Source organism: Hylobates moloch, unplaced genomic scaffold, assembly GCF_009828535.3.
Source record: "Hylobates moloch isolate HMO894 unplaced genomic scaffold, HMol_V3 SCAFFOLD_21, whole genome shotgun sequence".
Lineage (NCBI taxonomy): Eukaryota > Metazoa > Chordata > Mammalia > Primates > Hylobatidae > Hylobates > Hylobates moloch.
In genome coordinates this window covers 22190535-22218305 of record NW_026652296.1, presented here as the reverse complement: position 1 = coordinate 22218305, position 27771 = coordinate 22190535, and the positions used below count along the sequence as shown (strand labels likewise).

At 39.0% G+C, this 27771-nt stretch overlaps 1 protein-coding gene across 6 annotated transcripts in view; it reads left to right on the top strand.

Annotated features, from left to right (window-relative positions):
• RALGAPB (Ral GTPase activating protein non-catalytic subunit beta) overlaps window positions 1-27771 on the top strand; it is a 105954-nt gene that overhangs the window by 59747 nt on the left and 18436 nt on the right. For 5 of the 6 annotated variants that reach the window (XM_032141899.2, XM_058432768.1, XM_058432770.1 and 2 more), the window contains 9 exons: window positions 245-374; window positions 2582-2715; window positions 7550-7732; window positions 8788-8939; window positions 14175-14362; window positions 16629-16735; window positions 18549-18701; window positions 21329-21538; window positions 25741-25899. In XM_032141899.2, the coding sequence (XP_031997790.1) occupies window positions 245-374; window positions 2582-2715; window positions 7550-7732; window positions 8788-8939; window positions 14175-14362; window positions 16629-16735; window positions 18549-18701; window positions 21329-21538; window positions 25741-25899 (1416 nt within the window). The remainder of the gene's footprint in view (window positions 1-244; window positions 375-2581; window positions 2716-7549; window positions 7733-8787; window positions 8940-14174; window positions 14363-16628; window positions 16736-18548; window positions 18702-21328; window positions 21539-25740; window positions 25900-27771) is intronic. The other variant, XM_058432771.1, reaches the window with a different exon arrangement.

Below are 27771 nucleotides of genomic sequence, written 5' to 3'. Positions count from 1 at the left end.
AGTGGCAAAGAAGACCCCAGTATGGGCACTTGTAGTAGTCAAATCCTTCATACCCTCCAGTAGATGTGTGTGTGTAAAAATACCACAGTGGTTTTAATCCCTTGTCAATTTCTGTTACTATCAGTTTGTACTATTCAGTTGGCACATTCTGCTTTATCAACATGGTTTTTAATGATTGACCTTTATTTATACTTGTAAACTGTGATGTAATCCTCAAACACTTGATTCATTTTCATTTGACTAGGGTGGTGGAGAAAATAACCTGAAGAGTCATAGTCGCACCAATAGTGGTATTAGTTCAGCAAGTGGTGGAAGCACGGAGCCCACGACTCCGGATAGTGAGAGACCTGCTCAAGCTCTCTTAAGAGATTATGGTTAGTCGTGTTTCTTTTGAAATTCAAAGTTTAATAGAATGACTTTAATGCTTACATTTATAAAACAAAAACATTAAAAATTTTAATGTTCATGTTTTTTGTGTACTTAAGTATAATAGAGAGGATGTCAGTCTTAAGAAGCTAAGAAAAAGAAAACAAATCTTTTTAATTTAGCTGTATAGCTTTTGGGTAGTTTATTAGATTTGTGGTAGTATATTAGGTTTTATAATTGATAGTAATGGGTGATCAGGAAACATTTCTGAATTCTCTACTATGTGTGGTGGTAGAGAACCAAATAAGATGTGGGTTCTGCCTCAGAGCTCACAGTGTAGTGGCAGAGATGTCCAATAAGCCAGTTATTGCAGTGTGGCAAGGAGGGTGATGGGGGATGGATTAGATAGCAGCCCAGAGGAGAGCATGTCTTCATGTTAAAACCTATGTACCCCCTACTATAGCTCACTAGATTCTTTAGCCCTGAAATATTTTTATTTTCTGCCCTGCCACCTAAAACATTTGCCAGCCAAGCGTCCTATACAAGGTTGTCCGCTACCTTGGGCAGTTGTTTTATGGATTCTGTGAGTTTGTGGGTACCTTTATGTTTTTCTACACAAGTACTAACAGTGTATTGAATCTGTGAGCACTTATCCAGCTAGATTGGAGTGATATCTAGATTCTTAGATGTGAGTTTAATCTTTTAATCATCTGGACAGTTCATGAGCCATGTTCATGAGGTTCATGAGGCATGTCATGAGCCGTGTTCATGAGTTCATGAATTCATGAGGCATGTTTCTATGGTTTAAGTTTGCAGCAAGTATCCTTGAACATGTCAGATACATAAAGCCATTATGTGGATATTTGACACATTTAAATATTATATTTGTGAAGAAGTTATTTAAAGTATCTTATTCATGTGTATGTAGATTTAGGTATTCTATAGGTTGAAAATTATTTTTCATGCTTTCTGAAACACGTTTAAGCTAAATAAATTTTTCAGTACTGGCCGGGCGCAGTGGCTCATGCCTGTAATCCCAGCACTTTGGGAGGCCAAGGTGGGCATATCACCTGAGGTCAGGAGTTCGAGACCAGCCTGGCCAATGTGGTGAAACTACATCTCTACTAAAAATACAAAAATTCGCTGGGGGTGGGGGTGGGTGCCTGTAATCCCAGTTACTCTGGAGGCCAAGGCAGGAGACTCCCTTGAACCCGGGAGGCAGAGGTTGCAGTGAGCCGAGATTGCGCCACCGTACTCCAGCCTGGGCAACAGAGCAAGACTCCATCTCAAAAAAAAAAAAGAAAACAAAAACAAAGAAAAAAGAAATTTTTCATTACTGCATGTGTTCTAATATAAATGTTTTAAGTGATTATTGTTCGTTTCAGCATTTTGAGCTGGTGTTAGTGAGCTCTGCTTGTAATGTTGTAAAATATTTTTTACTAAGAAATCCTGATTTGTGTTAGTGTCGCATGAGTGTCTCTCTTTAATGATCATTCCTTTTTCTGTTGTCACTGCCCTCTTTCTGATAGGATCGACAGGTATAATGTCCCTAAAGCTTCCTTTATAAATTCAGTTTAATTTGTCCTTATTTAATTTTTCCTAATTTCCTATTAGCTAACTAGTGATTGCTTTTAAATATAGATTGGAGCCCAAATAAAAATACAGTGGCTTGGTTATTTAATTTTTTTAGAAGTATTAAAGTAATCCTGGAGAATTAAAGTGTGTTTGAAAAGGCATTGCATGTGAGTTTTGATGGCTTAAACCCTGTAAGTAATTTCAACAGATGCTTGCTTTAGAGTAATTCCTAGCATCTGAGGAGGCCGTAAAATTAGAACTTTCCTCTATAAAGTTTCAAGGAAATAATTGATAACCTTTTCATCACTCTTTTTGAAAATGTAGCTCTCTACGAGTTGATAATTTAGAAACTTTAAATTACATTGTTATAAAAATGACACTGAAACTGCCAAATCCCACGGTTGTGTGAAAGTGCGTGAACCAGGAACTAGAAGCTGCTCTGGTCTAGCACATGTGCCTGTGCATCGTGTAGTCGGGCTTGGCATTCAACCCAGTGGGGTGGGGAGCATAGCACTGTGTGGGTGCCCGTCATTCTCACTGTGGCTGCTGTGGTCTGTGCCTAGTGGATGCTGTGCTTCTCGTTACTAATGCTTAGTTGTTTTCCCTCCCTGTGGGATGTGGCATTGGGGTTATATCCTAGCTCTTAATACAGATTCAGCTGCTGGGCTCCTGATTCGCAGCATTCATCTCGTCACCCAAAGACTCAACTCCCAGTGGCGCCAAGACATGAGCATATCACTGGCAGCTCTAGAGCTCCTCTCTGGCCTTGCAAAGGTGAGGAAGACAGTCCTTTTATTTTAACCCAACAGCCTTGGGCCTTGGCTGTTTTTTCTGTATCTCTTGACCCCTTGTGTGGGTATTTTAGTGTTGATCATACTCAAACATAGTTTATATCCAAAGTGTGCAAAATTGAGCCTCCAAGTGATATTCTATGAAATGAACTTTACTTTTTAAAAATAGGTTCAAAGAGTATGAATGAGATTTTTACCATTAAATTATAGGAAACATTTCAATACTTGCCATTTATTTCTTTGCATATAATAATAGAATGCATATTGATTTTGTAAAAAATGATTATCCTAATGTGTGCCATTTGGGATTACCTGTGGCTCTGCCATCCTCCATTATCAGAGATAAGTGAAAATTGGCTACACCTTTTTTTTTTTTTTGAGATGGAGTCTTGCTCTGTCACCCAGGCTGTAGTGCAGTGGTGCAAACTCATCACACTGCAGCCTCTGCTTCCAAGCGATTCCCCTGCCTCAGCCTCCGACTAGCTGGGATTACAGGCATACGCCATCACAGCCAGCTCATTTTTGTATTTTTAGTAGAGATGGGGTTTCACCATGTTGGCCAGGCTGATCTCGAACTTCTGACCTCAGGTGATCCACCCGCCTTGGCCTCCCAAAGTGCTAGGATTCCAGATGTGAGCTACTGTACCCGGCCTTGGCTACACTTTTTAGATTTCTTTCCCAGCTGTTGCTTCAGTTTTGTGGAACCTTAGAACTTGGTGGTCATTTGTGCTTCTCTGAGTGTATTGTTTCTTTTGAGATGAAATTTGTGTAATATAAAATTAGCCATTTAAAAGCAAACAATTCAGTGACTGTTGGTACATTCACAATGTTGAGCAACTTCTACTTCTAGTTCCAAAATGTTTTTATCATCCCTAAAGGAAACCCCATCCCCATGAAGCAATTTTGCTTCAGTCTCCCTACCCCCTCTTCTGACAACCACCATTTCATCTCAGTGGATCTACCTATACTGGACATTTCATATAAATGGAATCATACAATGTGTGACCTTTTGTGTCTGGTTTCTTTCACTAAATGTAATGTTTTTGAGTTTCATTTATGTTGTAGAATGTGTCAGAACTGTATTCCCTTTTATGATTGGATAATATTTCATTGTGTGTATATACCCCAGTTTACCCATTTATCACTCGATGGACATTTGGGTTGTTTTAATCTCTAGGCTGTTGTCAGTAGTGCTGCCGTGAACATGTATGTACATGTATTTGTTTGAATACCAGTTTTCAGTTCTTTTGGGTGTACACCTAGGAGCAGAATTACTGGGTCATATGGTAACCCTGTGTTTAACTTTCTGAGGAACTGCCAAACTGTTTTTCACAGTGACTGAATCATTTTACATTCCCAGTGTATGAGAGTTTCACTTTCTTTGCATTTTCTCTAACATCTAGGTGTTTTCTTGTCACTAAGATGAACAGGATTATCTTACATATAATATATAATTGAGGAAATACGTAAAATATTTTGTGAACAAAAAGCTGATAACCAGGTGCTACTGTCTGGGATGATATGGTTCAAATCCTTATTTTTCAGTTATGAGGCTGTGACTTACCTAAGCCGTAAGAAACAAAATAAGCAATAAAACCTAAGGTGTTCTTACCACCACTTAGAGCTTACCTCAGAGATCCTCCAGGATAGACATCATAACTTTGCGAGAAGCAGTTACTGGTACAGAAAATAAAAAACAGCCATTTGTGAGACATACAGGACCACACTGTCTTTGAGAGCAAGGTACTGTTTCCTGTGACCTTTAGTACACTCAGTAGTAAGGAATAATTAGTCCTAGACGGAGCACTGCTCTGGACCTGCCTAACAATTCATAAAGGGCTAACACTACCTGATTTCATGATTTACTGTAAGGCTACAGTAATCACAATAGCCTGGTATTGGCATAGGGGTGGACAAATTGATCAGTGGAAGAAAATAATGTATCCATACATAAGTGGTCATCTGATTTTTGACAAAGGTGCAAAGGTAATTCAAAGGAGAAAGGATGGTCTTTTCAACCAGAGGTACTATAAAACAATTGGATAGTCATACACAAAAAACAAAAAAATTTTGATTCATACCTTGCACTATGAACAAAAATTAACTCAAACTGGCTGGGCACGGTGGCTCATGCCTATAATCCCAGCACTTTGGGAGGCTGAGGCAGGAAGAGACCAGTCTGGGCAACATAGTGAGACTTCGTCTCTATTACGTAAAAAATATATATAAAACCTAAACAATAAAACTTCTAGAAGAAAATAAGAGAAAGTCTTTGTGACCTTGGGATAGATTTCTTATTTGTTACGCTAGAAGAACAAACTGATATGTTGGACTTCAAAATTTAAAACTGCTGTTCTTTAGTAAACACTGTTAAAAGAATGAGATGACAAATCACAGGCTGGGAGGAAATGTTTACAAAGCATATATTCGATGAAAAATTTGTATTCAGATTACATAGAGAACTCTCAGAACTCAATAATAGCCTTTCCTTTTGGTGGTGCACAGCCGCAATATGGTGGTGAAAATTTCTAAGAAGAGGAAGTTTGATAGCATCTTCAGAAATAAACTGAGCGAGTTCTTCACTCAGAAGCTTGCAGAAGGTGACTACTCTGGAGCTGAGGTCCAAGTTATACCAACCAGAATAGAAATCACTACTTTAACCTCCAGGATGCAGAATGTTCTTGGTGAAAAGAACCACCGGATCTGTGAATTGGCCGAGATAGTTCAGAAGAGGTTTGGCTTGAGGGCAGGGAAAGCTTTATGCTGAAAAGGTGGCCTAAAATAATTCTCTGTGCCATTGCCCAGAGTCTGTGCTGTAAACTACTATTAGGGTTTGCTGTGAGGAGAGACTTCTGTAGTGTGCTGTGTTTCATTATGGAGAGTGAGGCAAGAGCTACGAGGTCATGGTGTCAGGGAAACTATAAGGACAGAGAACTGAATTCATGAACTTTGTGTATGATCTGATGATCCACAGCAGAGACCTTGTTAACTACTGCATTGATACTGCCATTCACCATGTGCTGCTAAGACAGGGTGTGCTGGGCTTCAGAGTGAAGTTCATGCGTCCTGGGCCCAAGTGGTAAGATTGGCCTTAAGAATCACCTGCCTGACCACATGAGCACTGTGGACCCGAAAGATGAGATACTATTCACCATGCCCATCTCAGGACAGATGATTAGGAAGCCATGCTCTACCCAGCCCCAACTGCGTAATAGGGTCTCCTTGGCAGCTGGATCTGGAGTCTGGATGTTGCCTTGTAAAGACCTTTAATAAGGCCGGGCGCGGTGGCTCACGCTTGTAATCCCAGCACTTTGGGAGGCCGAGGTGGGCGGATCACGAGGTCAGGAGATCGAGACCACGGTGAAACCCCGTCTCTACTAAAAATACAAAAAAAAATTAGCCGGGCGTTGTGGCGGGCGCCTGTAGTCCCAGCTACTAGGAGAGGCTGAGGCAGGAGAATGGCGTGAACCCAGGAGGCGGAGCTTGCAGTGAGCCGAGATCGTGCCACTGCACTCCAGCCTAGGTGACAGAGCGAGACTCCGTCTCAAAAAAAAAAAAAGACCTTTAATAAAATCTTTTAAGGCGACAAAACGCAACAACAAAAGCCCTTAATAATACAACAAACAACCCAATTAAAAATTGGGCAAAAGATTTGAATAGATGTTTTATCAGAGATGATATACAGACGACAAATAAGCACATGAAAAAATACTTAATATCATTAATTATTAGGGAAATTCAATTAAAACCATGATGAGATACCACTGCAAATCTATTAGAATGGCTGAAATATAAAAGACTGGTCATACCAAATGTTGGTGAGGATGTGGAGGAACTATTGATGAGAATGTTAAATGGAACCACCATTTTGGAAAACAGCTTGACTGTTCCTTAAAAAGGTAAGCATACACCTACATATGACCCAATAATTCCACTCCTAGGAGATAACAGAACATATATTGATATAAATACCTTGTACATGAATGTTTATAGCAGCTGTATTTATAATATCCAGAAGCTGGAAACAACCCAATGTCCATTAATAAGTAACTAGGTAAATTGTGGTGTATCCATGCAATGGACTACTATTCAGCAATAGAAATGAATTGATACACCCAAAAGTGTAGCTAAGTCTGAAAATAACTATGCTGAGTGAAAGAAACCAGACCAAAAAAAGTACGTATTGTATGATTTTTATATGATTTTATTTATTTAAACTCCAGAAAATGCAAGCTAATCTATTGTGACGGCAGATCAGCAGTTGCTTAGGGAGAGGGGCAAAGAGGAGTGGGAGGAAGGATCACAAAGGTGCATGAAGAGATTTGGAGGTGATAGATACATCCGCTGTCGATTGTGGTGATAGTTCACAGGTGCATACTTATGTCAGAATTGACCAGTTGTATACTTGAAAAATTGGGCAATTTGCTGTATGACAATTATGCCTCTGAGCAGCTGCACAGAACTTTCTGCAGAGGCTACAGCATCACTGTGAGGTTGGGTTAGGGGTTTAGAAATGTGCCCATGTTCTTTCAGTCTCTGGCAATGATGAACAGGTATACCCAATGGGTTTGGGTTTTAGGGCATGAAAGACCATGCTAAAATGAAATATTGTTTGAGCACTTGAAAAATGCCACTATTTTTTGTGGAGTATTACAATACATCTGAATAATCTGTTCCTGTATATAAATAATATAAAAAAGCAAGGCTTCCTGTAGTGTGTCACATTGTCAAACAGGTCAAGCTTCAGTGCAAATGCCTTGAAATTGGTACAGTAATTCCTGGCTGATTGTTTTTGTTCTCCAAATGAATATGCTCAGGTAAAAGTGATGGTTGACTCAGGAGACCGGAAGCGAGCCATCAGTTCTGTGTGCACCTACATTGTGTATCAGTGTAGTCGGCCAGCTCCTTTACACTCCAGGGATCTGCACTCCATGATAGTGGCAGCTTTTCAGTGTCTCTGTGTCTGGCTGACAGAGCACCCTGATATGCTTGACGAAAAGGTGAGTTTATTTTATTTTAAACCATTAAGTAAAAACAAAAATGTATGCTAGCAAAATGCCTTTTGAAAGAGAATATCTAAATTTAAATACAGTATTGCACACTTTAAACTGAAAATACTTGTTAGATTACAGTGGAACACTTGTCCTTTTGGGTACAACTTGAAAACCGTCATTTTGCTTATATTTGGTTGCAAATTAACTCAGAGAAATTATTTAGAAAGATGAGACCTTGACTAATTTATCTGAACTATCAAGACTGTTCTTTCTTGAAAGGATGGTAGCCTGGAGATAGGTAGTAGGCACTTCGGTCACCCTTCACCAAACAAAGAAGGGCAGATGATTGCCAGGCTGCAAACCTAGAGCACAGCTCATCTGTAAAGGTTGCTTCTATTGAAAATGTTACTCCATACGCATTTCTTCATTCTCAAATGGACGCAGATAACTAGTCCATGTAATGTCTTCCTTATAGGGAAGCAAGTGTTATAAGGAATTCACAGCGCAAATAAAAGGAGAGATCATTCGATATTTATAGAAACCTTTATGTAGTTTAAGGAATAATATTGTTGATTAAATTTTAGTCATTTTCATTATGGCTTCTGAAGTTCTAATACCAGAAATTACCTAAAAATGTCAATGACAAGATTTCCTTTGGATATTATAATATGTCTTAAACCATCCCCCTTCTTTGATAGCTAAGTCCAGAGATGGTGCCTGTCTCTGGTTACACTATCCCAGGCTTAACTGAATTACTATTTAATCTCTTTGATTTGTGCTTTTGTGATTTACAGTCTTTGGTAATTTTACAAGAAAGTTGAATTGAATTTATTTATCTAACACTCTAAACACCAAAATTTAGTTCTTTAAAGAGAAATTAGGGGGTGGGGGTGTAAAGTTTATTATATTACTATGAAGTTAATATATACCCATTAAAGAAATTAACAAGAAACTGGAGCCCTTCCACCAAAACGCAACCACTGTTAGCGTTTGGATGGATTTCCTTGTCTTCTCATGAGAAAGGTGTGTTCCAAAAATTGATCTGTGTTTCCTGCTTTTAGGACTGTCTTAAGGAAGTACTGGAGATTGTGGAACTGGGTATCTCAGGAAGTAAGTCCAGGAACAGCGAGCAAGAGGTCAAGTACAAAGGAGATAAGGAGCCAAACCCTGCATCTATGAGGGTAAAGGATGCTGCTGAAGCCACCCTAACATGGTATGGAAGTGACCACGCAGGGATTGTGCTTAGGAATTAGATGGGGTTAGCAGTGATCCATGTTGTTTCATTTCCTTCCTGATTGTTCAGCATTGCGTGATGCAGCCCCTTTAGAATACTTTTTCTTCAGAAATAAAACGAAAAGAAAATCTACATTTTTTTTTACCTGTTTGACCAAAAGAAACTAGGAACTTGGGGTTGAGAGTTTGAGTCCTTCTTTTTCTATACCGTTTGATGTTAATTCAAGTAATACTGTGTTAGAGCTAGACTTACTGTACCCCCTCACTTTGATAGCTAAGTCCAGAGATGGTGTCTGTCTCTCTGTGGTTACACTGTTAGATCTGCTTTCTAGCTCAGTGGTCTGTATTCTCTGCTATACCATTTATATTACATAGTATAGGTTCATTCAACCAAGATTTATAAACTCTCTTAAGAGCTGAGAACAGGATCATAAAGATAAGTCTGATTTAGTCACCACTATGTCTACCATCTTGTCTGGTAGGGAAGATAAAATGTGAACACAAATAGCTATAATATTAGGTGGAAAATAAGTGCTCCAAGAGAAGAGGTATAAATAAAATGCTGGGGAGTTGGAAGGAGAAAATGAATACTTTCAGATAAGGGGAAGTCAGAGTAACATTCTTAGGGAAAATGACACTGGACCTGACTCTTAGAGGATGGGTCAAGTTTGAGCTGCAAGCCAGAGTACAGGGTGGGTAAAAAGGCACCAAGACTGCTGTTTTGAGCATTTTGGTGTAGTAAAGGGGTAAAGACAGGGAGTTTGGTACCTTCAAAAAGAGTAGCAGAGAAAGTTGAGAGAGTTTTTGTTTGGCTTGTAAGTGAGCATAGTGGAAAGAGGGAAGGAAGGCAGCTTAGCCACATTTGTGGACTGAATGGAACAGTAAGTGGAAATTAGGTGGAACCATGGTACACATGGAAAGATGGGGCTTATTAAAGGATATGTGTGGATGAAGGCTCAGAAAATGTAAAAGCAGAAAGGAGGAGTGGCAAGTTAGTGTGGGCTGGGGCATCTTGGTCTTAGTAAAGTAGCAGGCAAAACTGCTTGAAAATTTGTGTGTAAGTCAGCCCTTACCAAGATCCCAGCATCTTCTGCGAGTTCAGTGGCCTGTTGCTTACTTGGGACATGCACAATGAAGTTGGATTTGTTTCTATTCCTGTGGGTTTAAGTCATTCAGTGAATTTTTAGAAGAATGCTTTCTGTCATTTAGTCCTGCTCACTATGCAAATGCTGGACTTTCGGTGACTTGATGGAGGTTTGGCTAATAGCTAGAAAATTAAAAAACAAAATGTGAATACAGCTGCTGAAGCATGTGCTTATGCTGATGATGAATACTAGAAGTAATATAAGTTCGGAAAGAAGACCATGTGTGGGTCAGGGTACCCTTAAAAGTGTCATAGGGCTGGGCGCGGTGGCTCATGCCTGTAATCCCTGCACTTTGGGAGGCCGAGGCCGGCGGCGGATCACAAGGTCAAGAGATCAAGACCTCCTGGCCAGCATGGTGAAACCCCGCCTCTACTAAAAATAAAAAAATTAGCTGAGCGTGATGGTGCGCACCTGTAGTCCCAGCTACTCAGGAGGCTGAGGCAGGAGAATCGCTTGAACCCAGGACACGGAGGTTGCAGTGAGCCGAGATCACACCATCCTGGCGACAGAGTGAGATTCCATCTCAGAAAAAAAAAAGTGTCATAGAACTAAAACTTGATGCATGTCTTGAAGAGTAAGAAGGATATGGAGAGAAAGGAGGAGACATTTCTCACTAGAAACTCTTCATTATACAAAAATAAGCTTGCTCCATCCTAGCCTGGATGGGGTGTCCTGTGAGTGCATGACTGGCAATGAGGATTGGATATGTGCTCAGGGTGAGTAGAGTCTCGGGATGCTTCTTCTCAACCTCACCAGTAAGCTAGATGGCTCATATGTTTCGCTTCAGCTGTCTTGTCTCTGCTAGCAACTTGACAAACGGTATCTCCAGTTTTCAGTCTTAACTGTCATCATGAAATGTGTCTCTAACCAGATTTCTCTGTTCTCTCACAATTGCTGCTTTATGTTAGTATCATTGCTGTTTGCCAGTTATGCAAACACAGAACTTTGGCTGTTTCTCCCATTTATCTTTCTGTCATTCCCCATGTACATGAGCCAGTGACTGAGTTAAATAGACTTTATTTTTGTAAAGTATTTCCTCCATCCCCTCCAACCTGGATAGCCTCCTAGTCCAGGCCCTCCTCACTTCTTGCCCAACTGCCCTATTTTCGATCTCTTAGCCCTTCTTGTTCATTTTGTATTCTATTGCAAAACTCATCATCCCTAAGCACAGTTTTGATCCTCCTGCTTGAATGATTGAAAACCTTGAGTAGATCTGTTTCCTTCCTTGTTGTCTAAACTCCTCAATCTGGTTTTCAAGGGCACCATCTGATCTTTTCCACCACTGCTTTGCATCTTGTCTCTTCTGCCATTGTCAGGCCTGATAGAGCACTGTGGCTATGAACTGGCCATGCTTATACCTGCTTATGCTCTTCCCCTGGGTTTCAGGACCTCTTTTTTCTTCCTTAGGCTATATCCTCCACTGTTCAGTGCTTATAGCAAATCTAGCTACCTCCATGGGGCCTTTGGTTATTCTGCTTCTGAAGATGACTCTTTTCTGAGCTTCTGTGCTCATTCTGTCTGACCCTGCTGTGCAGCATGGAATTTTTATACTGTCATGATTGTACCTGGTTACATGTGATCCATGCTAGTGTTGTTTCCCCAATCTGGGGAGCACATTTGCCTCTTTGCCAACATAGTGCTGAACACGTAGTAGAAAATTATGGAGTGCAGATTAGCTGGTTAGGTTTTTTTTCCTCTCTGTGTACACTAATACAAATTCAGGATTAGGGCTCTTGGAAGTCATTTCAACAGTCCCTTTGCCTGTCACCTTTAAGACATGTGTACCAAGTTATTTAGCCTCTAATTTGGGGATTTTCTAACCCCCAAGGTTGCCCATTTCATTTTAATTGTTAAAAACTTGATGTTTACATCGAGCTAAAATCTCTCCCACTTCTATGTGTTGGTTCTAATTCATACATTTGATCATTAAATCCTTTTTGTCCAGGCAGTAGCAGTAGCAGTATCCAAAAGCAGTCTTCATGTTCTCTCTGGTTCATTTCTGCTATTACCTTCAGTTTGTTTGTTTTTTTTTAAGTATTACAAAGATTCAAGTACCTTTATCATCCTGGTTATTCTCAACTGGCATAGGTTTGACTATGCGCCTCTTACAGGTGGTTTACAGAGTATAATACTCTATTATTTTGTATTTTTTTCTTGAGACAGAATCTCACCCTGTCATCCAGGCTGGAGTGCAATGGCATGATCTTGGCTCACTGCAACTGCCGCCTCCCAGAGTCAAGCAATTCTCCTGCCTCAGCTTCCTGAGTACCTGCGACTACAGGCGCATGCCACCACACCCCACTGATTTTTGTATTTTTAGTAGAGACGGAGTTTTGCCACGTTGGTCAAGCTGGTCTTGAACTCCTGACCTCAGGTGGTCCATCCGCCTCGGCCTCCCAAAGTGCTGGGATTACAGGTGTGAGCCAGTGTACGCAGCTGTATTTTTTTAAAGAAATAGAGCTGAGGTTTCCTTGTGTTGCCCAGGCTGGTCTCAAATTCCTGAGCTCAAGCAGACCTCTGGCCTCGGCCTCCCAAAGTGCTGGGATTACAGGTGTGAGCCTTCTGCACCCAGCCGAGTACAATATTCTAGATATGATTTGATGATCTTTAAACTCTATGTAATATTACATTTTCATTAAAATGTACTCAGACTGCATTGCATTTTTGAGAACTTGGCGATTTGCATTAAGTCAACTAAAATCCTTGAGTTTCTTTTCACACGTTTACCTTTCATCTGTTTTTCTCATCCTGTACTTGTTTGGGAGTGTTTGAAAGTAATGCACAGAACTTTACATTTAAACCTGAAATTTCTTTATCTAAGATTTACCTCATTATTTTTAGTCTTTAAGATTCTTTTGGATCTCAACTCTTTCTATGGTATATTATCTCTGCAGCTCAGCTTTTGGTCAACTGGACATTTAATGAGCATATCCTGTGTATTCTAAATACCTTGATAAAAATATTGAACAGATAGGCTCACAAAGCACATCATCAGAGCACTTCCTTCAGGTCCACAGGGACTTTTAAATCTATCTGCAAGTTCATGATATTATATGAAATGTTATTTCGTATAATATGAAATGGGAATAATAATGCTATATGGGAATAATAGTGGTACCTATGAGAATAGGATTGTTAGGATATTATGTCAATTGTTGTGATATTATGATACTATATCACATAATATTATAACAATCCTATCAGATAGGTACCATTATTATTCCCATTTTATAATGAAGGAACTGTAGCATAGAAAGAAAGTATCTTAAAGTTAAAACAAAGATTTTATCTTGTGGTTCTAATATCATCTGGCCCTTCATATGCATCTCAATTGGAAGATCAGTATTCCACAACACCACATTTGTCATCTCAACTCTCATCTTGAATGGCCTCTCCTCTTTCGCTCTAAGGTTTGAACCCAAAGATCTCTAACAATGGAAGTCAACATTGCTCAGCAGATTATTTTTCTTCCGTTTCCTCTCCTCTTAAAAGGAAGACTGTCTCAGAACTTCAGGGACCAGGAGAACTTGGCATTAAGTTCAGGCCTCTAATGGTTTGCAGAAAATAGGAGAAAACACCAGGAGATCAATAATGAGAAAATACGGCTTTTAAACACCAGGAGATCAATAATGAGAAAATATGGCTTTGGTTTTCTAAAATGGGATAGAGACGGTTGTCACAAAGCATATGGAATATGAGCTTGCTGTGTTCCATGCAAGATTCTAAGATATCAGATAGGTTGCTGGTAAGGGAGTAGGTCACTGAGATCAAATTATACCAGCCTAACTGCATTTTCTCTTCTGGATATTGACCAGACTGGAAAGGCAGATTAAATGTCTCTGAAATAAAGACATACAAGTATGCATCTGGGGTAATGGGCTTTTTAATCTTGGAGGGGAGAGTCTGGACAGCATGCCATGGCATTCACCACAAGGAGTAAATCTGACCTGTCAAGAAGCATGGCTGTGGTCAATTAAAATTCAGAAGAGTAGAAGGGGACACATTGATGCACAAGGTAAACTGAAGATTTTGCTTTGGGAATTAACTGTTATCTTTTCCATTCTCCATAGCATTATGCAGTTGCTTGGCGCATTTCCGTCACCTAGTGGTCCTGCCTCTCCTTGTAGTCTTGTGAATGAGACCACTTTGATTAAATACTCCAGGCTGCCAACCATAAACAAGCATAGTTTCCGGTACTTTGTCTTGGATAACAGTGTCATCCTGGCAATGCTGGAACAACCTCTTGGAAATGAGCAGAGTAAGTTTATAAGTACTTTGAGCCTTCTCTACTGCTTAATCAGTGTTACCAGTACCATGAAGCTGTTTCCAGGATCAGGGAAGGACAGCCTACAGATTCTAAGTAGGTCAGAAAGACTTCTAGCTGTGGGACAATAGCACCTGAAAAATAGGGGGCCAAAAAATAGAATATACATATTTTTAGAGTGTTTTAAAGGCTCTTGATGTGCATCCGAACCAGCTCTGTAGTTTTATAAAAAGTGGTGTTTTAGTGGGTTCCATTGTGTTGTTTATCTTTGTCACTTTTTCTTTCCCCTTGAACTTTGGATCCTGCCCCTCTGCTCCCTTCCCTCTCACTCCTCATGTTCTGTATCAATTGTTGGTGCTACCTACAGGCTAGAAATTTGAGGAGTTATCTTTACCTGCCCCTTCCTGTTACTCACTTATATAATTAGTTTCTAAGTTTCCATCTTCCCAGGGACCCTTGAATCTTTCCTTTCCTCTGTATTTTCCCAATACATCCAAGTGCAGGTCCTTATTATTTCTCACCTAGATTATTACAGTTGTTTCCTACCTACTCTGATTCCCCCAACCCCCAAACCCCTTGCCAGTTCTAACATGTGTTTTCCCTACTTCCATCCTACTTGCTGCCACCATAGTATTCATCCTCAACTACAAATGACCATGCCAATGCCCTACTGAAAATCCTTCAGTGATTTTCCATTAACACAACATGCACTGTTTTCCTCCTTTCTCTCCCCCTCAATTATAAGCCATCTCACAATATGTGATTATCACTGCGACCCAAACTATCCACAAGTACATTTTTTTTTCTGATGGTAATTGGCATCAGCCAGTATGTAAAAGAAACGTGTTCTCAGACCCTTATTGCTGGGAAGGGGAAGGAAAGTGAAGGTTACAGAATCTGTGGGTATAAAGTGACCCATGGAATCACCTGGTATACAATTCCCTTAGTTATGAGTGAAAAAACTCAGGCTCACAGAGGGTATATGACTTGCCCAGGGTTACTTGGGACTAGAGCCCAGATTTTCTAAACCCTATATTGTCCCTTTCTATTATTGTTGTCGCACAGTGATAGGATTTGCTCAGTGATTCAAGATTTGCCTTCTTGCCTTTGTAAAGGCGAAGAGTTCTGTGCCAGTATTGTTGATTATATGAGTAGGAGCTCATAAATCCATAAAGTGAAAGTGAGACATTTCCATGTAGTTTGAGATGAAAAGAATACCATCATAAACTTCTATTGTGTTGTGGTAAGATGTGGTGACATTAATATGAAATGGAATGGTGCCTTTTATTATTGTCTAACTTCAGAACTGCTACTCCCAAGTCTTTTCTACAGGCATCTCATCCTTCTCTACCCTAGACCTGGAGCTTGCTTGGCTTTTTTTCCTAGCCTGTGCCTGTTCATGATTCCTCCAGCCTCCTACTCCAAGCCATTTGCTGAGGAGTCTGCAAAATCCCAGTGTCCCCTTCAGGCTTCCTGGCCTTTTTCCAGCTTTTTTAAGATTCTCCTACTTGCATTTCAAATAATTTCATTGCATAGGAAGTTTACCAAAAATATAAGCAATTGGAATTGTACAGATTTACGAGGACATTTTAATAGTTTATTGTAATAAGAAGAAATTATAGAGAAGTTTGAAGTCATTTGACTTCCATATCTGAGACGGAAGAATAAAAAAAAAGGATCTGGGTCACTCAGGAAGTCCCTCCTGAGTTTTTTTTTTTTTTTTTACCACACCCATCATGTCCCTGAACTTCTGCTGAGATGGAACAGTGCCTGCCTGTGGTGGTCAGTGGTACACAAAGGCATGGGCAGATATAACACTAACACTGCAAACACCCAGTCTATCTTTCTACACTTAAGTTGTTTCCAACATTGGGAGGTTAAGAGTATTTACTAGGACAGTGTTTCCCACAGATGTGTACATGTACCATTGGAGGTATGTGAGATGATCTTAGTTGATACATTAGTGAACATTATTTTATGTATTTTTAAGCATGTGCTTTAAGATTATATAATTAGCATGCCAAAATTCATGATTTTCCATTTAGAGATGCACAAGAGTGGTTGATACAAAGTAATAGTACTTACAGTACACGGGTACGGGTACGGGTACGGCAGAAACCACAGAGGTGGTACACAAAAGATCAAAGCTTAGGAAACACTGTTGGGCCTTTGATTATGAGAAGCTCTGCAGTTGATAACAAGTTTATTTTAAATGGTGGTTGTCTGAAATTAAAACTTTTATGTACATATTTTATTCTAGATGATTTTTTCCCCTCTGTCACTGTGCTGGTCCGGGGGATGTCTGGAAGACTTGCTTGGGCACAACAGCTTTGTCTTTTACCCAGAGGAGCAAAAGCAAATCAGAAGGTATTCATCAGAAGTTACAGGGAAGTGTGTGTGTGTGTTTTGTAATTTAAAGGTTAGGTAACATTCCAACAGAAGACACAGATCAAATGAATATTTTTGATCCCTAGCCAGATTCTCAGTCAGTGGGTTCGTATCAGAATCATCTAGGAACCTAGAATTCCAGATGTACTCAATTACTCTTTAAAGACATCTTCAAGGCAGGTGTCTTTTCAGAAAGCTTTCCAGGTGATTCTGACATCTACTTAGGAGTAATTGCTGTTGTGGACAATGACCCCAGTTTTTTCCATGTAATTTTACATGTAATAAAAGTCAGATATATACCATACGTGAAAAAAAATTTGGTGGGACTTTTGATGTGCCCATCAACAGGACTTAGTTTGAAATTGTTTTATATGATTTGTTCTTATGTAATAATGGGTAATATATTGTATAAATTTTTTTTTTTTTTTTAAAGAGTCAGGGTCTTGTTCCGTTGCCCAGACTGGAGTGCAGTGGTGTAATCATAGCTCACTGCAGCCTCGAACTCCTGGGCTCCAGTGATCCTCTTGCCTCATCCTCCTGAGTAGCTGAGACTATAGGCACATGCATGGCACCCAGTTCATTTTTAAAATTTTTTGTAGAGATAAGGTCTTGCTTTGTTGCCCAGGCTGATCCCAAACTCCTGTCTTCAAGTGATCTTCCCACCTCAGCTTCCCAAAGTGTTAGGATTACAGATAAGAGCTGTCACGCCCAGCCTAATTTAAAAAAAAAAAAAAATACATACACACACACACACACACACATATGCTGTGTATAATTTAATGAACTCTTTTGGGGTGCAGTTTATTTTATTACATTTGTAATTATGTGAATAATACTTGAGAAGTTGGAAAATTCAGATAACGAAGAAATTTTAAATCACCTTTACTCACTATCCAGAGGAATATAACCACTGCTAATATTTTATTGGATTTCCTTCCCTTTTTTTTTCTTTTCATACACAATAACACTTGAATAGAATTTGAGTCATTTTGTATACTGCTCTTTTCACTTATAACATTGTAAGCTTTTACTTCTGCTATTAAAAATTTAAAATATGACTTAATATTTCACCAGCATTTGAGAGACACCACAAAATTGGAACATGTGCCTAAAATCATTTAATATCTTAGATGTCTCTGTTAGATGTAATGTGTTTATCACCCAGTACTCTATTTTTGGGGGAGGGTACAGATCACATTCTGTCAGCAACTCTGTAAGCCAGTAAGTTAGCATTGAAGCCTGAAGAGGAAGGGGACCAGGAAAGGAGCTAAAATTTGTTTAGGGTTCACCATGTACCCATATACATATTAAAGCATGGATTTGGAGCTATGAAGACCTAGATGTGGTGCCCATACTCTCAATTAAGCCGTATTAAGGTTCTTGTTAAAATCACTTTCTAGAGATGCCCAGTGAAGCCAAATTTGTCTTTAATTATATGGAATGATGTGAGAGCCCCTGGGGAAGAAAGTTTGAGTCTTAAAGCTCCAAAATGCTTTACCCATTGGATTACCACTGAATGTGGGAGATTCAGGCCTGCAGCAGTAGAGGTCCACAGCCCATTTGTCAGTCATGAGATCTGTAAGAAGTCAATGAATATTTTTAGGAAAATAGAGTACAGAGGGGCACGGGCTGCTTCCCTTTATTGTTATCTGTAGCATTTGCAGGTTCTGAGTGAGTTTTTGTGACATGTAATCCTAGGGAAACACAGGCCCTAAGAGACCAGGGAAATACATGTCATTACAGATGGGTATTGGACCCTGTGTAATAAACATAATGTTACTTGTTTTAACAGCTTTTTGTGCCTGAACCTCGCCCAGTTCCTAAAAATGACGTTGGATTTAAATATTCTGTGAAACATCGGCCGTTTCCTGAAGAGGTGGACAAGATTCCTTTTGTGAAAGCAGATCTCAGCATTCCAGATTTGCATGAAATAGTCACTGAAGAAGTAAGTACATTATTTTTAGCTGCTGTCAAGGGGATGAATAGAAACATTCTTACGACTTCCATGGTCAAGACAATGCTTTTAGTGTTGTTGGAGATGATTTGTAAGATGACATGGGCCTCCATCATCCAGGAGGTTACCATGTTTAAGACAAACAGATTGTGGCTGATCGAAAGGAACTGCATATCTCTTAGAGGTGTCGCTGGGCTGCCTGGCTGTTCGTGGTAGGTTTCAGTAGTGTCGTGACATGATCAGACTCTGGTAATAGAGTTATTTGGAGAAGGAAGACCAGTTCAGTGACTATTATGAAAATCTAAGTCTTTATAAGAAAGGAAGGACTATTTCACTGATACGGAATTTTAATATATAAAATGTATTGTGGAGGTAGATCCAAGCAGTCGTGAATTGATGAGGGAAGGAAAAGAGCCAAAGAATTTTAGATTTTGAGCTTGAGTGACAAAGAGATATCAGTGCCATTTACAGAAATACAAACATTAGGAAGAGGATAGGTTTGGGAAGATGGGAAAAATTTATTTGGCTTTAGATTAATTTAGAGAGTTAATTAAGATAACTGTCTCTTAGGTCAAGGGAGAAGAATTTTAAGAAGTCAGGGACAGAAGTATGTCAGGACATGAGAGAACAGGAAGGGCTACACTCTCCAATGCTGGAGAGACCAGGGAGAAGAAGGAATAGAAAAAGTCCCCTGGATTTTGGCATGAAATTTAGGTGACCTTTGAGAACAGGTGTGTACAGTAGGAGGGACAGTTCAAAGGGCTGGGGAGTGAATGCATTGAGGGAGAGGCAGTGAATAGAAACTACACTGTTAACAGTAAAGGCAAGGAAACAGAATGGGTAATATTATAGCTTGAGGAAATGGCCTCATTAAGGAAAGAAAAGGCTAGTTTTTTGTTTTTTTTTTTTTCTTTTTTGAGTTGGAGTTTCGCTCTTGTTGCCCAGACTGGAGTACAGTTGCACATTCTCAGCTCACTGCAATCTCCGCCTCCCGGGTTCAAGCAATTCTCCTACCTCAGCCTCCCGAGTAGCTGTGATTACAGGTGCACGCCACCACGCCTGGCCAATTTTTGTATTTTTAGTAGAGACGGGATTTCACCATGTTGGCCAAGCTGGTCTCGAACTGCTGACCTCAGGTGATCCAACCGCCTTTGCCTCCCAAAGTGCTGGGAATTACAGGCGTGAGCCATCGCACCTGGCCAGAAAAGGCTAGTTTTTAAATATTTTTTTACATTCAAGGATGTGAGGATTATGAACATGCTTATAGATTGAAAGGAAGAAACTAGTAGAGAGGGGTCTGGCTAACACTGTAAGATGGGCAGTGGGACTTACAAGTAATAGAGGCAGTAGGGTCAAGAGTCTAGTCTAGAAAAGAGATACTTCTAAGACAGAAGGAGGGAGTAGGTGAAGGTTCAGAGACATTTAGGAAAGGAGGGAAATTGAAGAAGTTTATGAAAATTTTAATCCTGGTTCTTGGCAGTGTAATAGGGGATCCAAGACAGTTCTTAAGAATTGCCAGGCAATGCAGCTGAGGTTAAGTAGCATTATCTATAGTGAAGTTATTTAACTCACTCTGCTGACTTTCTTCAAAAGTCCTTGGGATCTGGAAGCATAAGTAAAGAATTTGGTGTGGAGATTGACAGGTGTGGAAATTTGGAAGGAGGTTCAACACAGCTATTTAATGTGCTTAAGGAGAGGGTATTTAGCTGTTAGATGTGGGGGCTTCAGTTTAGTTGGAAAGCAGATAAAGCCAGAAGGATGCTAGTGGAGTGGGAAAGCAGGGGGAGGGGTTGAGTGCCCCACAGCAATAGTAGAACACGAGCTCAGGGAGTGAAGGGATAGGAGTTGCACAAGGTGCCTTATGATTGGAGAGGGAATTTCAGACTTACAGCCCTGGAAAGCAGGGCACATATCAGATTCAAGTTTGTTTTCATGGATGGCCAAAGTTGTAAAGGTTGAGGAGCTTGTAGAATTCTGAGCCAGGTTGTTAGAAGGATCGTCACTCACCGGGGGATGGAACTTTAAACAAGGACTGATCAGAAGGAAAGGTGGGAGAAGTCTCTAAGAGTACAGTCATGTCATCCATACAGATGAGGAATTCAAAACACAGGGAGCATGTCAGGGTGAAGATGGACAGTGATCTGCAAGCGAGGGGTGACAGCGACAGCTCTGCCCCCTTTCTTGCCTATTTGAAGGGAACCAGAGACTGAATGTTTTCATTTACAGCAAGAACATGAAGGAGCAATTGTTGAAGGTATAGGGAAGTTTTTTTGGCATTTGTTTTAACCTTGAACCATGTTTGCTTAATGGCATACTCTACATTGAACTGAATCAAAATGTTGATCACTGAAAATTATCTTCATTTTCTTTGTTGTTTGTAGCTTTATTTTCATTTTAAAATTAAGATTGACTTAGCTAGGTGCAGTGGGGCTCATGCCTGTAATCCTAGCACTTTGGGAGCCTAAGGTAGGAGGATCACTTGAGCCCAGAAGTTCAAGACCAGCTTGGTCAACATAGAGAGACCCCAGTCTCAAAAAAAAAACAAAACAAAAAGACTTAAGATTGGCCTTACTAGTTTGATAATAGTTTCAAAAAATGAAATATTTGGTTTATTACAGTTAGAAGAGAGACATGAAAAATTAAGGAGTGGCATGGCCCAGCAGATTGCTTATGAAATACACCTTGAGCAACAGAGTGAGGAGGAATTGCAGAAGAGAAGTTTTCCTGACCCAGTTACGGATTGCAAGCCCCCGCCTCCTGCCCAGGAATTCCAAACAGCCCGCCTTTTTCTCTCACACTTTGGATTTTTGTCCTTGGAAGCACTGAAGGTAATTTTCATGAACTTTTATGAATAAATATATTCACAAGTTAACATTCAGCTGACAATAGCTAAAATATTTTTATGAGGATAGAAGCAAATTAAAAAAAAAACTGGTTAAAATTTTACCCTGCGTACAAATAAATGAAATTCTGTGCTGCTCTAGGTTATAGTTTGTGCGCCAGTACAGGTCTCCCCATGAATGCATTCAGAGTTCTGTCTGAGGGGACTGGTTTGATGATACATCTAACTCTGAATTTTCCTAGATAACACAGTACCCATATTACACAGATAAATGAAATCTATAGATAATTAGAAAAAGAATGTTAAAAATCTTCCCCTGGTAAGCATTATTACTAAAAATATAAGCTACAATTAACTTTGCTCTTTCATGCCTCTTTTAGAAAAGAACTGTAGTATTTGTAAGTCAAGCACTTCTTATGTTGTCTAGTTTGTAAGATCAAACTGTCTGGCTTTATGTCCTGGAATCACTGCTTGCCAGCTATGTGGTCTTTTGTGAGTTTCTCATCTTGTCTTAGTTCCTCATCATCTATAAAGTGAGGATGATAAAAGTATCCATCTCATTGATCATGTGAAGATTAAATGTGTTAACTCGTAGAAGATACTTGGTATAGTACTTAGCACAAAGTAAGCCAGCCTGTAAGATAAATATTGCCATTATTCTTAATTCCATTAGCCGTAAAACAGTTTTACAGCCAGGTGCGGTGCCTTATGCCTATAATCCCAGCACTTTGGAAGCCCAAGGCAGGAGGATCACGAGGCCAGGAGTTCAAGACCAGCCTGGGCAACATAGTGAGACCCCCCCCCATCTCTACGAAAAATTGTTTTTAAAAATTAGCTGGGTGTGGTGGCACACCTATAATACTAGCTTCTCAGGAGTCTGAGGCAAGAGGATTGCTTGAGCCTGAGAGTTCGAGGTTACAGTGAGTTATGGTCACTCCACTACACTCCAGCCTGGTTGACAGAGTGAGACCCTGTCTCTTGGAAAAAAAAAATGTACAAGACAAGTGATGCTATTCCTGTTTTATAGATGTGGACATAGAGGCTCAAACATGTGAAATAACTTGTCTGGAGGTGGACTTGGAATTTATTCTAAGTCCTGTTTGTTTTGAAAAGTACTACTGAAGATTGCCAAGCAAGAAGTTGCTTATTGCATAAATTGTCCCCTGCCCTTACTCCCTAGGAACTACCTGGTTGTAGGCCATTTAGCTTTGTAGGAGAGTAATGGGGACATTGCTGTTTGATTTTGTATTTCAGTATGTAGAGGGAAAATTTTTTTTTTGTATTTTTGTATTTTTTTTTTGTAGAAAATTGAGTTTGATGCAGCATATGAACATAAAAACTTAAAATGCAGAATAAAAGAGCAGAGAGAGGAAAATTATAAGAAATATAGTGGTAAATAGGGAAGGCAAGGAAAAAAGACACAACTTATAAATCATTAGTCATATTCCTAGTGGAGAAAATTGAACAGAGTAGAAGCAGTAAATAAAAATATACTAGAAGAAAATTAATGCTTCCTATGGACTTCAGGGACACAAGAAAGGCCCTAATAGCCTTGTTTCTGAGATTATAGTTTTCCACTTCTGTTTCTGTTCTAGTTGAAACTTAAGCTTTTGAGAAAATAATTATCATGCTTTCTCATCTGTATGAGAACATAGGAAAAATAAAGTTACCTGGTTTATGAACCTTAGAATATTTCTAATAACTTAAACCAGACAGCTCATACATACAAAACTACAAACCAGTTTTACTTATGAATGTATGTACAAAAGTATTAAAGGGAATGCTAAGCAGACTTAGTTCTGAATTAATAGCATGTTAAGTGAATTGTTTTCCATGATCAAATAAGATTTATCCCAGGAACTTAGCAATTAATTACCGGGAAATATTAATAAAGCTATTAAGAAAATAATTTGGTCCCATTAGCAGTTCAGACAATGAAGCAGTAAGTCCGTATTTATTAGAATCATATTCTGATTTTTAAAAAAATAACAAACTAAGCCAGCACTACTAGTGTAGGTTCTTACTTTAAAAGATTTCTCTAAATGGCAACCCAGGAGCAAACTAGAGGAATCTTTTGTTAAAATCAGAGGTAAAAGTTATCTACCTTGACTACTATTTAACAAAGAGAATTTTTTAGTCAATGACATTTTTTAAACTTTCTAGTTTTAAATAATTATAGATTAGCAGGAAATTGCAAAATAAAGACATGAGGACCTTCCTGTGATGATAAATTCTTATATAACTACAGTACAGTACAAAAATGAGGAAAGTCAATGAAATGTTAAACTAAGAGGTAAAAATCATTGGAAATGAGAAGACAGTTTGTAGGTAATATGACTTCTAGTTTGACAACCATAAGAAAATCAATAAAATCTTTAAAATAAATGAGAGTTAAGGTTGCCATACAAAAAAGTACAAAAATTAATGATCATGTCTATGATATTCAGTTAAAAATACAATGCAAAAATGCCCCATTTACAGCTGTGATATTGACAAAAGTTACCTTAACAAACTATGTATAAGACATAGAGGAAGAAATTTTTAATAATTATTAAGAGATATAAAATATGTATGTGTTATGTTCCTGGCTTAGAAGATCATACAGAAGAACAAGCTGAAGAAATACCTTACTTAAAAAAAAAAAAAAAAAGAATGAGAACATTCTGGTCTACAAGGTGTATTGCAACATGCTTCAGGTCCACAATTCCTTATCCGTGATTTCAAAGTAAAAACTGAAAACTGGAAAATTTTTTATATATTTGTAGTAAATTCATTTAGTGGCAAAATTGGACCTGAATTGACATCAGGCTGTTTATAGTTTTATGTCACTTAGTGTGAATACACTTATGTTTGACTGCAGAAATATTATTGTCTTTGATTATAGAATATTGCCCTAGACCTTGCTAGGAATGTTATGTAATTGACTAGAAGGCTAGACTCACAATCCTTGCCAGTGTGAAAGACAATCATTCTTGCTTTCTCTGGAGGATGCTTTCCTAAAAGATATACTACGGTTAGCAAAACCTTGTTTGGCAAGATCAAGATCTCAAAGAAGATAGGCGATTAAGAGGAAAACAAAACAAAAATGCATTTCTGAAAAATTTGTAGACTTAATTTTTTTAGAGAAGATTTAGGTTTTCAGAACAATTGAGCAGAAAGGGTAGAGAGCTGTCATACACCTTCCCCACAGCCAAGTTTCCCCTGTTATTAACATCTTGCATTGATGTGGTGCATTTGTTACGATTGATGAAAGTGTATTGGTGCATTACTAACCGAAGTTGGTGATTTACAATAGGGTTCACTCTGTGCTGTACAGGTCTCTGGGGTTTGACAAGTGTATAATGACGTGTCTACCATTACAGTTGTACAAATAGTTTTACTGCCCTAAAAATCTCCTGTACTCCACCTATTCATCCCTCCCTCTTCACTCCTCACTCAACACCTAGCAGCCACTGGTCTTTGTACTGTTTCTCTATAGTTTTACCTTTTTCAGAATGTCATGTAGTTGGAATCATACAGTATGTAGTCCTGTCACACTGGCTTTTTTCACTTTTATCAGTATGCATTTAAGGTTTCTTCATTCAGTATGCATTTAATGTGTCTTTTTGATTTGATGGTTTATTTCTTTTTATTGCTGAGTTGTATGGATGTATCACAGTTGATTTATCCCTTCATTGATTGAAAGACATCTTGGTTGCTTCCACGTTTTGGTTATTATGAATAAAGCTGCTATAAACATTTGTGTGCAGGCTTTTGTTGGATGTTTGTGGGAAAATACCAAGGTGTGCAGTTGCTGCATCGCATGGTAAGACTATGTTTGGCTTTGTAAGAAACTGCCAAACTGTCTTCCAAAGTAGCTGTACCATTTCACATTTCACCAGTAATGAATGAGAAAAAAGGTACATTAAAAGTAAGTTCTAGAAAGCACAATATTATAGAGAAAACAGGATCCAAAAATTATATACACAATATAATCTCAGTTGTCTTTAATTTAAAAAGAGGCAAATAAAAGAACTAAAAGGAAGTATGTTAAACAGTTTCTTTAGTTTAGGATTATGGTTGTGTTTATTCCTACCATTCTATATTTTTTAATTTAATTTTTATTAAGCCATGAGCAAGTATTGTTTTTATAATTATAACAATGAAAGAAAATAGGTAATAATTGCTTCTTTCTTCTTTTGGTGGCAGGAACCTGCAAATAGTCGTCTACCTCCTCACCTTATTGCACTTGATTCCACGATACCTGGATTTTTTGATGACATTGGGTATCTGGATCTCTTGCCATGTCGTCCTTTTGACACAGTTTTTATTTTCTATATGAAGCCAGGTCAGAAAACGAACCAAGAGGTAAGAGTTACAAATTTTTTTTTTTGGTATGTTTTTGTGCTATAAATACACGTCTAAAGAAAATAATTGAGGCAAAATTAATATGGAGAGTTTATTTGGGCCAGAGTTGAGGACTGCGGCCTGGGAAATGCTGGAAAGTGCTCCCAAGAACAAAGGAGAGGCTCAAGTTTTTAAAGATAAAAAGGATGAGTCAGGAGAGTAGGTGATTACAAAAGTTGTTTTTCAGGACTTCTCATTGGTTTATAGAAATAACATTGATTAGTGAGTGGATATAAAGTATTGAACTGTAGGGTATGAGCTGTGGTGTCCAGCACTGTTAGATTAGTTAATGAACTGTTGGTGGTGACACGCAGTCTAGAGTCCATATAGCACGCAGCTTCAAAGTGATTACTTAGCTCAAGTGGGAGTGAGATGTGACTGCTATCAAATTTCAGTGCCTTTCTAGGCATGATAATTTGAGGGAGACTCACATTCCTTAAAAAGTTTCATTTTCATATACAAAATTTTACATGGAATGCACTTGTCTATGCTAAGAAGTATTTTATACTTGATGCCTAAAGACTTGCTGTGAACCAGTTTGAAAACAGAATTAATGAAAACTATGATGCTTGGAGTCCTGAGTCTTTTGACCCTTAAGGAATGTGATTTAAATAGGAGCTGTAGGATATCTTTCTTCCCCTTAAGGAATTCAGATTCATAAGGCAAAAGAAACTGAAATAACGAAGGTTAGTCATAAAAAGTTAAAGTAAGGTTCAAGAAGAATAAAACAACAGCAACAAATATTTATTGAACATCTTCCCTGTGCCTCAGCATCCCAGGATATAGAAGTAATGGTTTCCCTTTTGAGAAGCAGCTCACCTTCCTAGTAATTTCAGAAGCAGATCATTTCAGCTGAGGAATGCATAGTGTGCAGTGGGGGAAATAACACCTGAAATAAAGGAGAAAAACAGAAGGACTGGCCGGGTGCGGTGGCTCACGCCTGTAATCCCAGCACTTTGGGAGGCCGAGGCGGATGGATCACCCGAGGTCAGGGGTTCAAGACAAGCCTGGCCAACATGGTGGAACCCCGTCTCTACTAAAAATACAAAAATTAGCCAGCGTGGTGGCAGGCACGTGTAGTCCCAGCTACTTGGGAGGCTGAGGCAGGAGAACTGCTTGAACCCGGGAAGCAGAGGTTGCAGTGAGCCAAGATTGCACCGTTGCACTCCAGCCTGGGCGAAGAAGTGAGACTCCATCTCAAAAACAAAACAAAACAGAAGGACTAAGTAAAACATACCTGGATACATGGAACAAAGCAACTAGGAGAAGGATGAAGAAAAATGTAAGGTAGGTGAGAATGGAAAACTGAGAGCAAAATGGCAGGAGACTTGAAGTGTTTTTTGGAAAGGAATAATTGAAATAAGGAATAGGCAGGAAGTTACCGACTGTAACTAGGAAAGAGCCGAAGGAAGAGTTGTAAAATGTAGTATTCAGATGTGTAGGGCACTGTGACTACATGATCCTGGAATTTTACTGTAGTCATTTTAAGACCATCAGCTAATCAAATTAGCATGCCTAAAGAAATTTACCAAAATTTCCAAATGTTTACACTAGAAGCACTGTTTCAAATGAGTTGTGAGCTCCTAGAAAAGAACATTGATTTATGAGAAAGTTTTTTTTTTTTTGTTATTGAGTCAGTAAAAAGTTAGGAAGTGTCTGTTGTTAGGTACCAGGGTTATAGTGCTGAACAAAATCTACAAGATTTCTGGCCCCCTAAAACTACTGCATAGAAGGGAAGGCAGATGATTAAATAAGCAAACAACCATTGTAAAGGGTGTTAATAGGGTCATTAAAGCATGTTATAGGAGCCATAGCAGGAAAACCTAATCTGGT